Source organism: Colius striatus, chromosome 8 (assembly GCF_028858725.1).
Source record: "Colius striatus isolate bColStr4 chromosome 8, bColStr4.1.hap1, whole genome shotgun sequence".
Taxonomy (NCBI): domain Eukaryota; kingdom Metazoa; phylum Chordata; class Aves; order Coliiformes; family Coliidae; genus Colius; species Colius striatus.
In genome coordinates, this window is record NC_084766.1 from 30,679,141 (window position 1) to 30,692,600 (window position 13,460).

Below are 13,460 nucleotides of genomic sequence, written 5' to 3' on the forward strand. Positions count from 1 at the left end.
ACAGTGGCTCAGGGGACTCTTCCACCAGACCGGACTTGAACTGCTGGAGGTGTTTGTAAGTTGTTTAAAACATGTTGCCACTGTATGGAAATGCCTTCCCTCACCCCTTCCTTTCCATCAGCAAGGGTGTTGGGTAGGCTGCTGGTTGAGGCTGACAGGCTTGCTGATACAACTAAAAGCTTCTTTTTCCCTCCCAGGGTCAGTTTTTCAGTCAGCTTTCCCCCTGATCAGATGGCTGCTTTGCCTGCTTGCCCTGGTGCTAACTCCATTGTCACTTGAACTATCAGAACACAGGACAGTTCTCCAGAGAGTCCTCTGCTGGGATTGCTCCCGAGGGAGAAAGAGCACAAACATACTTCTCAGGAAGCTGAACAATGACTTAGTTACGGAAAAACCAGCTCTTGAGTGCCAAGAGTTTGGAGCAAGGTGAGAGCATTGCAGGGGTGTGCTGGGGGCTGCCTGAGCGCCAGGGCAGAACATTTAGTTGATCCGATATTTATTTGCCTCAGCAGAGGTTTCTTTTTAATGACACTCTGTTGTTTTGCAAGGCTGGCCAGTAACAGGATTACACTTTGTTTGGTTTTTGGAAGGTGGGCAAGTAGAGAGAACAGCAAAAGCCAGAACATGAAAATAAACCACACAGTTTTAAATGATTCAAAAGAGCAAACACTGGCTTTCCTCCTCCTCCAATATCTGTGCTCTTAAATGCAGCATTGCAAAGGGGAATTATTCATGTAGTCACATAAATAAATCTTACTCAAGTCCTTTATGTTGCAGTCCTCATTCATCTTGCTGGGACTTCTCTGTAAACCATAATTAGGGTACGACCTAACTGAGATACCACAGAGTTTGCTCCTGGCAGTCATTTAACATCCAGCATGGTACCAAGGCTATAAAGAAGGCTTTTCTCAGCAGCAGTTCATCCATTGTAAAACCTGTTTCAATTATTAGCTTGGCTCCTCTTTCACAGCAAACACTCAGGTTCACATAAAGATCTCAAAGCTTTTGTCAATGAATTCCTTGAATGGACTCTGTTGCATTTTGTTTTCTCTTCAGTATTTAGCCCAAAACCACAAGACTCAGCAAAGGGTGAACACTGTTTCTCTCTGGCAGCCTTACTGACCTAGCCCTGAAGAGAGGGTGGGTTCTACCATCATCTCTTCAGTTCCTGGTCTCACGAGGGTAAAGGACTACTCCCAAGTGTGCAGACTCCCAGCAGCAGAGTCAGCCTCCAAATCAGTCTGCTCCCACCAGACTTGACTTGCCTTTTGATGTCTCTTCATTGGGCTGCCCAGGGGTGCACTAGGAAATTATACCCAGTCCCTTACTCTTGCCAGCTATGAAAACTGGGAATTTCACTACAAAGGGCTCTGCTCTGCAGCAAACATCTTCTCCAGACATGTCCAAACAATATTGCTGCAGTTTTAGCACAGACATTGTAATACCCACCAAGGAAAATGTGCCTAGCAGAGGCTCTGTCCCACCTCCTGCACAGACTGTATGGCTCTCAGAACTGAACCCATTCTCCCATCACCCTAACATCCCTCTTCAGGATGTCACTCACCAGCCTGACAGGAGATGGAGACTCTTTTTAGCTGAGCAATGCCACGTAGAAACAATAACACAAGACAATGCAAAATCTCCAGAGCTCTTTACAGTTAACTTAGCACATGACAGAAGTAGGCAAAAGCTTCTGCCCACCCTTGCTAATGCATTGTTCAATCAAAAGCTTTGGTGCTGCTTAACCTGCCTTGCAGACTGGATTGATCCATGAGTCACGTGTTGGCTATCTCTGGCAAAAACAGGCCACAAAGGGTGTGAGTGAAACATGAAGCCTAGAGAATTTCAGTGACTTGCCCAAGTTCAGGAAGCTGAAAACATTGAACTTACATCTCCTGACTTGCTGTCCAGCCACAAGACAACAAGGAATACCTAAAGGGCAAAAGAAGAGATTGGTATTTCATCCCCTTGCACTTGAGCATGGTCCTGGAGTGAGCACTCAGGACACAGGGTAGCATGCCAGTACAGTGGCTCTCCAGGCAGGGCCAGTCTGTGCCCAGCTTGCTGTCTCAGCAGAACAGCCATCTCCTTCAGAGGATGCAAGCTGAAGGTGGGCTTTAGCCCACCACCTTGCTTGCCTCTTTTATTCTGGGGTGACAGCTGAAGCACTCCTGACTTTGCAAAAACATCTGACTCCAGCTGTGGAACCTCAGAAGTCAAGGAGACATTTATACCTGAAAGTCAAGGAGATAATTATACCCCTCTTAATTGACTGCTCAGTAATGGAAGGTGCAATGGTACCACTGGAACTGAAGGAACTATGGGAGGGCCACCACCTGCCAGCTCTGCTGTCAGACTGTGATTCCATGACACAAAGTGTGCAATATCCCTGTCATTTGAACATGTCCTGCTCTAACTCTTTCTTCAGACCCCGTTGTCCACTTGTGCCCACACCATTTTTTCATGCCAGCACAACTGCTCTGTGAGGCAACTTCTTAAATCAAAGCAGGGATCTGACTCCATTTCAAAAGCAAAAAAAAAACACCCCAACCCAACCTCAACCCCAACCCAACTCTATGCAATGAAATAAAAGTAAAAACTGTTTTTCTAAGCAGGATCAGTTCCCAAATGTCACCGCCAGCGACCCCACAAGCAGTCCTGCTGACATATCTGATGGCAGCAAAAAGCTGTGGGGGCGTGGGAATACCTTGAGTTGGCTGAACAGCAACCCAGGCCTTTGTCTTATGAAATCACAGCCCGAGGAGAGACTGTGCAGCTTCCCTGCTCCCCTTTCTTCCTTTCCCCCCACACCCTTGGGCCCCCATCACTGCCATGACTACATCCAGTCCGGGATGCACATTTTAATCTGCAGTGTGTATACAAAAGAGATCTGGAACCAGTGGCTGTCTGAGACCCACCTGACCTTTGGACGTACTGCAAGCTTCCTGTTCCAGTGCTGACGGCTCTTTAATCTCCCAGGCCTTAAAAAATAAAAGTGAGCCTATGTGAAAAAATGCTTTGTAATGGGAACTCCTGGAACAACGTTTCTCTCTCTCCCTCTGGCTGAGCCATAGAAAACAGTAAGGATTTCTCCCAAGAGTCCTTCCTTACAATAGCAAAATGGCAGGCAAAAGTGAAGCTTCATTTCCCAGCCTCAGACTCAGCAGCAGACAGGCACAAAAGTTAGAGAAAAACAAAACAGCAGAGGGAAAAAAAGAACCCCCACTCTTGTTCAGTCAGAGTTTGGGGTGATTTTTGGTGGAGAACAAGCTTCTTTTGGTGGGGAGCAAGTCACACTTGGGAACTGGATTTCTCTTTTTTGCAGGAGGAAGTGGTCTTGGGCTATATACTTGACAGCAAATTAGCATTGACATTTGGCTTGTTTTGATCTGAGCTATTTACAGTGGTATTATCTGTGTATTTTTGACATGCTGTGAAGATTCCCATTGCCAGATGCTTTGTGATGGCTGTAGGATGCGGTGCATTCCACAGTCATTACTCAGGGGTCATAAACCTCACATTATTTGTGGGGAGGAGGGGAACGGGAAAAATGGTCTGACAATTAAACAAGGAAAAAAAGAAACAAACAAAAAAGAAAACCCTGGACTTGGATTGCACTGGGCTTCTGTATTTAACTGAAGGGTAATTAAAAATGCACTTAGGCTGGCTGGCACTGACACACCGTGGGGATGATGACTGGAAAAGATCCCGGTGAATTTGCTCCACACACAGGAGCACATTCATGGTGGTAACACTCCCAACTGCTCTGGGCTGGGGAAAGCTGTACTGGAGCAACTGCTCCGTTACACTGCTGGGTCAAAGATCCCAGCTGGAGGGTTGCTGCTCAGGACCTCCAGAGCTGGGGTTGGCAGGACATGCCCTGAGACTGGCTGTACATGCTAACTTGCTCCAGGGAAGGAGCTGAGACTCAGGAAGTGGATTTTCAAGAGTGACACGGATTCAAAATGGACACTTTTTGCTTCTCTGTGGTTGGGAAACTCTCAAGAAAATTTCCAAGGCCAAATCATATACCAATTATATCCCAGACAATTTATTCTTCATTAGAGGGGGTTGTCAGCCCCTGTCCCAGGCTGCCCAGGGAGGTCAGGAGTCCCCATCCATGGAGATATTGCCAAGCCGTGTAGCTGAGGTGCTGAGGGCTGTGGGTTTGTGCTGGCTTGGCAGGGTGAGGGCAGGGCTTGGACTCAGTGATCTTGAAGGTCTTTTCAAACCAAAACACAGATTCTATGACCTATACTTGTGGTTTTTTAAGCAGATACTCCATGCACAGATCTTTCTTACTCTATAAACGTGTGGAAATGCACAGGGAGGGTCACAGGAGATGCCCACGGAGCAACTCACAAAGAAGTGCATAGGGGCTGCAGGCTGGCAGGTGGGGAATGAGGTCCTGTCCTGCAGAGAAGGAACATCTCCCCAATGTCTGGTTGTCCAGGGGGAGAGGAAGTAAGTAGCACAAAACTGTCACAAAGAAAAATCTCTTACACTCTATGTTTGCCTTTCAGATTAACAGACAGACATTTAAAACCATCCCTGTGCCTCCCTAACTGCTTTCTGGCTCAGGTTTGCCCAGAACACCCCATCACAAACCTACACATCAGCATGTGCTGTCAGCCAGGCTTTGCTCACAAGAGGCTATGCTTTCCTAAAAAACACAAAGTTTCTCAGTGCTGGTCCTAAAAAGCAGGGGATAGAAAATGGGTTACGATGTCCTTTTTCATACGTGCTCTGACTGCTCTGAGGGCTGTGAAGTGTCTGGGAAGGAAATGTCTACAAACATGGAGGAAACACAGAAATGAAGGATCCAGGAACACATGGGCTGACCTGCTGAGTCCATGGGCCTACATGCCTGCTGAAAATGAGCCCATTGAATCTTCAATGCAAGGGTCATCTCCAGTCTGTACATACACACTGTCTGGTTCAGGATTAGGGCTCCTCCAGCTAGGCATTGCAGCAGTATAGACAGCAAAACCTCTGTGTTTAAATACACTACTGAAGTGGTGCTTCTGCCCTTCACCCAGTCACGTTTCCTGCAGCTCCAATAAATGGATCTGATTTTATTTTGTCCTACTTACAGCAAAAATTCAATCTCTGGAGTAAGCCATCTGAAGAAAGGAAGCATCTAACTGCCACCAGGTCACTCTGCAAGTTCCAGCACACACACAACACCACCACAAAACTCTAAGTGTGTCCTGGGAAGTGCATGGGGCAGACAGGAACTTTGTTAAAGGCTAACTTCATGGTGGTGCTGAACTCCCCATCTCCTCCAAGCAGGAACCTGAGCCCCCATTTCACCCAAGGCCCAGTCCTTAGATATACTCAACATAGCACACTAGAAGTAAAACCCTGGGGGAACCTTTACCTTACCTTAGAGTAAGAGCAGGGATAAGTCCTCAGAGACCTGAAGAGTGGAAGAGGAGATGGAGAATACATTATCTGCAGAGTACAGGTTCTGTAGGCTCGGGGATGCTGTGCAGGATGTGCTGCATTGCTCCTGCCCCTGAACAGAGGGCTGCAGCTCAGATGATCAGCTGCCTGAAGCAAGATTCCTTCCCACTCTCTTTGAGGTGTTTTTTTTTAGCATTGATCCCCAGGGGCTTCATTTCAAATAGCAACCCCACCACACTCCACCTCCCCTCCAACTAACTAGCCCACAGGCCAGGCCTAATGAGGCTCCAGCTCTGGTTGCTCCAGGTCCCGTAACTGCAGGAGGCTCAAACTAATTCAGTGATGATGTTTGGCAGGTCATCTAGAGAGCTGTGTATGAGTGGCTTCTTTTCCAGGGGATACCAACATGCAAGAACAACTGAAGTTCTCTGACATGTCTGAGGCACAGGCAGGAATTGCTTAGAGGTTCCTCTGAGGTGCACTGGGCTTGATTCTGCTACTACTGTGGTCTGCTGGAACACGTTCACTGGTGTTTTATTTCCTTGAATGGCATCGTCCCTTACTTTCTACACACAAAGGCAGGTTTAAACTCCAGGTAATTAAGCCAACACCTGCTTTTAAATACTAAGACATGTAAGTATCTTCTCAACTCAGGGCCTAAAATTTTAGCTGAACTTGCAGGCTAAAGAAAGGAAACCAGCCTGTGAGGCTGATTTAACAGCACGACCTTGATGACATGTCAGGTCCTTTCAATCCAGCAATTGGCCACACAAAATTAACACTCCTATGTGGTTTGTGTGACTATCTCTTTCTAATGACTTAGTTGCACAGCAAACCTCGTGTCTATTTTCAAACCTTTTGTAATGATTTCACTGAAGCTGTGTAACTGTTCATCTGTCTTGCTCTGCTCGTGCACATCTCACCTCGCTGTCTTAACAGCACATCCTGCTTTCTAGGAGGATTTGGATATAATCTGCAAGATTTAAAAAAAGAAAATAAGGCAACATTAATTAAGAATAAAGCTCCAAACTTTATTCATTGACTTGAGTACAACAGTGATGCAGATTACAGTGGCACAGGAGTGCAATATGTGCTGTTTGCGGTACGACAGTGGAAACATTAATTGTACAGAACAGCAACCCAGCTCAACTTCTCATTAGGCATACAAGCAGACTTAGTGTACAGACAAGACATGGATTCACTTTTACAGAGACTCAGAAAGAGAGCTGTCTCACAGATGAATGGAAAACACGGGGACACCTCCACAAAACGCTGGTTCATAACACGTGGAGGGAGGAGAGAAGGAAAACAAAGCAATAAAAAATCCTATTGCCAAAACCTACTGATTGAAAAGAAAACATACCTTTGAAAAATCAGTTTCGGTTTCCAAAGCTTAAAAAAAAGCCCCCTTACAGGAAAGGTTGTCAGCAATGACCAAGCCACACTGCTTGGATAGGACTGATCTGCTAACGACATGCAGAGCTGGTTGCACAGACAGCAGTCAGAGCCCTCCCCGGGCTCGCCAGCCGAGGGACAGCCCGCTCCAATGCCTGTGGATGTTTGTGAGAGGCTCCACTGACGGCAGCAGTGCTGCATCTGGAGGGAAGTGCTTTCTGAAGGGTGTTCAGAGAGAAAAGCCCAGGCAAGTGTCCAGTGGGACCTGTCAAAGCACCTAAGGGAGCTAGAGATTCAGCCTGGTAAGGCACCGCTGGAATTCCCACAGCTGCTGCTTGAAATGCTTTATTTCCTAATGCCTAGGAGCAAGGCCTGGGAGCCTCAAGTCTTATAACTATGGTGATCCTGACAGAACAGGTTACCCTTTGCCTTCAGTCATCTCTTTTGACCTCAAAAGAAAGACTCCAATGCATGTGGAAGTATCACCTCTTCATTTGGACAAGCAGTTGTTAGGAAATCATGAGTACAAATCTATTTCTCTATTAGAAGCCCTTTGGGCAACAAATAATTTATTTTGCATACAGGCAAACAACATTAATGGCCAATTACATTCCCACTTCCTGCACTGATGCTGACATTAACATTTATAACACTTATTCCCTCCCTGCCAAACACAAGCATCACACAGCTCCTGCCAGCAGAGTTGTCTGGCTAAAAACTCTCCATATTTGCACTGTGATGGATTTTTCATTCCTTATTTTATTAAGCACAAAAAAATAGGTGTGTGGGAGAGAGAAATCACAGGGCTCAGACTCACCAGCCAGAGCAGTCCTGCAACCCACAGCAATAGAGGTGTTCCTACAGTAAAAGAGAAGGTCCATCATGCAACTACCACACTGCTCAGTAGTTCTCTCTAGCTCTTCATTACCCAACAATGGGGTAAAAACATACCACATATTGCCAGGTCTAACCCTTGCTATGCATCTACCCTGACAACTAGGTTGAGAGGACAGGAACTGGGCCCCAACCTGGGGCTAAGTGAGTGGGGAAGGGGGCTGTAGAGTCAAGCCCTAAGGATCTCTCTGACATGGAAGGATGACAGGCATTTCAGGGTAGATTCATTGATTTTCTTGTTTCCAGCATGTGCTTTACTACATCATCATTACCATTAACTGGTATATTTTACTGCCACAGGTAACTTCCAGGATGTGGACACCCTCCTCCATAAACATAATCCAAAGAAAAGCAATGAATCACAACAAAAGGCCAGTTTTTATGTAGTTTACTCTGTGAGGCCATAGCCCAAATATGCTAAGATCTCCTCCTAAGTCAGGATGAGCCAAGAAAAGTTATTACAAGATGAATTTAGAGGATGTTCATATTTTTACCATTCTGGGGGTTAATTTTTCTGTTACTCATTGTAACAGCTTCATACCATTAATTTTAGTGTAGACACTCATAAGCTATAGGCTCTAAATTTGACTTCTCTACAGTTTGAAGCAGATACTACAGGCTCTTGTCTGCGTTGTCTTCTAAGTCTGCTAAACACCACCCTGGCAGATCCTGATGAGATCAAGATTATGCCAGCCCTCCTCCTTCCAAGAATTTAACCCTTCTCCATCCATTGCAAAATGTAACAGACTTTTACAGAAGTGACTCCTGAAGACCTCCCCTGAGAGCAGGACAGCTGAACTACATGGCTGAGAAAGGATTTCCTAGCTGCCACGGAGAAAGAGCAGCATGCACTTTAGTGCTAGACCCACAGACTTGGGCCTATCCAGCTCTGTAAGGAGATGACATCTGTCCTGACAGATGTAAAAGGATACTGGAGCCACAGAGCTATCTCATCCCACATACAGGTATGGAGAAACTTGCTGTTCTCCTACTCTAACCTTTCACAGCACACTGCAGCTATATCCACAATGCATCACAAACCATAATGTTAATGAAAGGCTCTAACCAAACTGAGAACAAGTATGTTTCTGAGATGCCTCTAAACCTGTCCTGAACGATGCCAGCATGAGATGGTTACAATTGAAGATGAAAAAACAAGGCAATTCTGTGAGCAAATTTCACAAGAATGTACTTTTCCAGTTGTACAGAAAGTTTAGCAGGTTTGGGATAGGACACTGGCAGAGCTGAGATGCTACATACAGATCTCATGAGCAGATCTCACTGCTTCATTGAGAAATAGGGGACAGTTTGGTAACTTCCAAATCTGCTCTTTAAGTTGGCTTAATTCCACTGTCTTCAGAGATGATGAATAACATACTTCTTTCAATATAGGTATTTCAGTAGGCTGGAGCTTATGCTAAGTTAAGGCATGGGTATAGAGGGCATGGCCAGCTGCTCCCACTGTAAAGCAAAGCAGTTCTCTACTTGTCCATATGAGTCAGATCTCTGGGTTCCTGTTTATCACAAAGACTGCTGCAGAGGGTATTACCCTTCCATCTGAACAGTGCCAGGGGTGGCTGCTGCAAATGTTCACGTATGCCTGAGGAGGCCCTTTACATGATTTCACTTTTGGCCAAGCTGGCACTTCCGTGATGTGGGAAACTGGCCCTGCCTTTTGCACACTCAATACATCACAAGTACCCACAGGCCCCACAAACACATATGTGAGTGATAAGCTTCCTAACTTAATGCTCTCTGCTATCTATTGGACACTATCCGCTCTCTGGAAACTCCAAGTGAACCACTCACATAGCAACTCAGCTCCAAATGGGCAGTGTAAGAGCTTCATGTGCACCTGTGCTTGAGAACCTCCATGTGTACATAATCCCATTTTGCACATGTGTGGTTATTTTTCAATGTTTTGACAGCAATTTGCTCTTAAATTACTCCTAAAGCAGAAAAAGGGAAAAAAAAACAAGACAAAAGCAACCAGTTTTCTGCCAGCTTCGCAATGACGTTCTGTTGACAGCACCGAGTTTGATGGGACTTGATTGGGAGCTCAGATGTTTTGCAGGAGACAGAACAACCTAAGCATGTACTTAAGGCATCTTCATAGAGTTATAAAATGGTTTGGGTTGGAAGAAACCTTTAAAGATCATCTAGCACAGCTCCTGACATGTCTCGAGGGAATACTGAAGAGGGGAATTACAGAGAACTGCCCAAGAGAATGCTACTGGATTGATACTAGGAAAATGATTCACCACTTGCAAGGAAAATTCTCCCTGGGGCTACTTTGCTGTTTTAATTAGATGGAAAGACCAGATGAATTAACAGAGAATGTTGCAGTGCCAATTACTAACAGCCCACTGCAGAAAACACACCCCTTCTGCGGGTGGTGCAGCGTGCTTTTAGGGACAGGCCATCTCTTAGGGTATGCTGACATGTAGATGGTTGGGACAGTTAAGGGGAATTAACTACAGGCATGAGACTGAAGCTCAGAAAAGCCTTCATGTCGCCAATCAGAAATAAAGCAGGGTGAAGTCTGGTGCAGAGAGCTGGGAACTGACTGACTCTGCTCCGCAGCAGTGAGATGGGAATCACCAGTGGCCTAAAAATCTAGTTAAGAGATTGTTTCTGCAGCACCTAAGCTGGCTTCTCTTCATTCCTTCCCAAGCTGCAACTGCAGTTTTAAATTCTCAGTTGATGAGGCAGGTACAGGTCACCCTGTCATTTGCCACAGTCTAGGAGGCTGAGTTCTTTTTTATTTGTTCCTCTTTTTTGTTTTGGAGAGGAAGGAGAGGAGAGAAAACAACCTGGCTTAGTCAGTTCTGAAATGACTGCGTAGTGTCGTCATACATGCTGTGAGGGGTTCAACAGTAATCCAGAGATGGGGCCAGAAAAATGCAGACTAACAGCTCACATCCTTGAGGGAGCAAGCCTTCAGATCTCAAAGGTTTACTGTGAAGGCGACTTCGGCTGAATGCTGCCTGCTCTGTTTGAGAGGCAGCAGCACAGTACTGTCTACAGGGTGTGAGTGTCCAAGTTCAGAGAAATCTAATGCTCTAAATGCACTAAAACTCAAATGTTCATCTCAGAGTTAAGGTGACAAACACTGAATTTCTGAGACTCCAGCACTGCAAAAGCCTGTGGCTGTAAAACACTGCTGTTCTTTCATTATACGGGTTTGGTTTCAGCAGACACTCAGAAATGCATCTCGAACTGCCGGTGCCCTAATATTCCCTCTTACATCTCCATGTTCCTCTACAGCCCTTTTCAGGTGCTTGTTCTGAAAAATGAAGCAAAACATGTTGAGCTGATCCTTGCTGCCATCTCAGATACATCCAGAGGGTTTACTCACAGCTGTGTGTGTGTGTCACAGTGTTCACTGTGGACTCCTGTTCCATGGTGGCTATGGTGCCAGATCTGCATTTTCTCCACCTTATCCCACAGACTCGTCCTTCCCTTTGCTCTAGGAACATGGAGCAGGTGCTGGCCCCTTGTATCTGTCTTTCATGCACTGAATCTTCAACTCTGATTTTATCCAAGGAACCACAGTGATCTGTTACAACGGGACTTCCTAAACCAGCAAAGAAGAGGCAGGATTTGGGCTGTCTTGCATGGTGAAATGCCATTTGGTGATAGAGAGAACTCAACACAGTGATAGTGAATCTCACAACCACATGGGACTGTTTCCCGTTCCTGACTTCCAGCTTTTAACACCCATGTCTCATCTAACAGAGAATACGAAGGTTCTGATGTCTCCAGTGCCAAAAGTTTCTGCATTATAAATGAAACCTTGATATTTGTTGTCTGACACAGAACCCAGAGGACCCTCTCCTGCATCAGGAGGTGGGCCCATTAGTGCAGTATGCATTGGCAGTTAAGCACCAAGGAAGAGGAAAAGCTGACCTTGCAGCCACAATGCATTCATTCCATTACTTTGGTGCCCATGTCCTTGTCTGTATGGGACTTGCCCAGAAGCAGTTAAGGTATATACAGGCAGTTTTTTAAGCTGCAGCATATTGGAAGAAGACCGAAAGCAATAAGGAGTTCAATGCAGCTCAGAAACTGTCTTGCATGATTATTCTGTCTTTAAAAACCAAGTCAGGCACAAAGGGAAATAAAAATAACCAAGGCTGGAGCTTTGATACTTCAAGAGAGAGGAAAAAAAAGTCTGTGCCTTCTTTTCCAAGCACAAGTGAAAAACTACACTAGCTACAGAGAGTGCTTGGCCCCATGCACTGTGCCATATCGACAACAGCAACTGCAAGTTCATCCAAAAGCCTCTATTGGCAGAGCACGGCACCTTGATGGTACCTTTCCATTCATAAACATTCCTCCCCAAGAGGGATGAATTTGTGTGTTAGCTTGCAGAGAACCACCTTCCCTGCTGATGGAAAATCCTCCAACCCCCCCGCAGTGTGCTGGGCTGTAAGCAGTAATCGCCAGCAGGGAGTCTGCCCCGAAATCTCTGGGTGCAAACCAGGGCACGCTTAATAAAGCATTTTCTCACTCAGTCACTCCCACCCCCATCCACCCATCCCTTGCACTATATTACAACAAAACTGACTCTCCTCCACCATTCCCATTACTTAAATGATCTTAAACTATTCAAAGGACTGGTTAAGCTCCAGCCTCCATAATTCAAGCAGAAAGGGGTGGAAGAGGGAAGACTGACAACAGACACAGCAATTCACTTCCTACATCCTAGCAGATATCTACAATTACAAGGAACTCATGTTCTAGAAATTCAACTGGTATGCACTGTGAGCAGAGTGCCCACCTTTGCACATCCTGTCACGTGAGGAAGATGCCATTTCCAAAGAGTGCCGATTCGGAAATGGTTGTGTGAAAAACTTCATGTGACCACGTGGGTAAGTTACAAAGGGCTTCTCCTTCACTCCAGAGCATCTGTCTTCCTCTCCATATATACACACATATATGTACATACATACACACACACATAGATAGATGGATAGATATAAATATATGTGTGCACACACGCAAACACACACATATATGTATATTTATATATATATATTCTTTTCCAGTTCTTGGAGTGGTTACAACTACTTTAGTCTACAAGGCATCCTAAGGGCACTTCCTGGCTCTAGCAATAAAGTCCATCATATTGTGGAGAGAAGTAAAAGGGAATATCATTGAGGGAGAAGAATGGAACAGTTTCCTATCTTGTATAATATCATGTAACAGGTTTGACACCTCTGAGAACTATCACTGTTGTTTCTGAGCCCAAATATTTTCTCCCTGTGTTCCAGCAGGACAAACATTCATCTTGTTCAACTGCTGTGTACAGAGGTGCCATTATGTGATTTTCCCTTTCTGGTGGCTAAGTAGTTGCTTCCATATAGTTTGGACTGTAGGATACAATAAATATCCTATGCATCATTTCTTGTTGGTTTGTTTAAAGGGAGGTTAAAAGAGTTTTGCTTTTTTCTTCATGTCGTTGCGTCTCCAGAGAGGTAACTTGTCAAACTCCTGTATCGTCATGCCAAAGATGTCTTGGAAAACTTCAGGTGCTAAGTGACGCTTCAAGAGAAAAACAGGGAGAAAAGGCAACGGTCAGTCAAAGCCAAAGAGACAGAGTGCCTCGGGGATTTGATGTCACTGTGTCAGAGCCATTGTGGGATGTGATAATGCTTTGGCAATACACAGATCCAAGTCCTCCTGAACTCAGGAGCTCAATGAATCAACACAATTTTGCATTTTGTTAAGCCTGAGAGGTTTGCAAAGCAAATCAGGAGAAC

At 45.4% G+C, this 13,460-nt stretch overlaps 1 protein-coding gene across 1 annotated transcript in view; it reads right to left on the reverse strand.

Annotated features, from left to right (window-relative positions):
• Positions 1-6,416: 6,416 nt before the first annotated feature.
• Positions 6,417-13,460, reverse strand: part of ABLIM1 (actin binding LIM protein 1) — a 195,498-nt gene continuing 188,454 nt past the window's right edge. Inside the window, exon 23 of the mRNA XM_062001129.1 lies at positions 6,417-13,242. Within this exon, the coding sequence (XP_061857113.1) occupies positions 13,129-13,242 (114 nt within the window). The 3' untranslated portion in view covers positions 6,417-13,128. The remainder of the gene's footprint in view (positions 13,243-13,460) is intronic.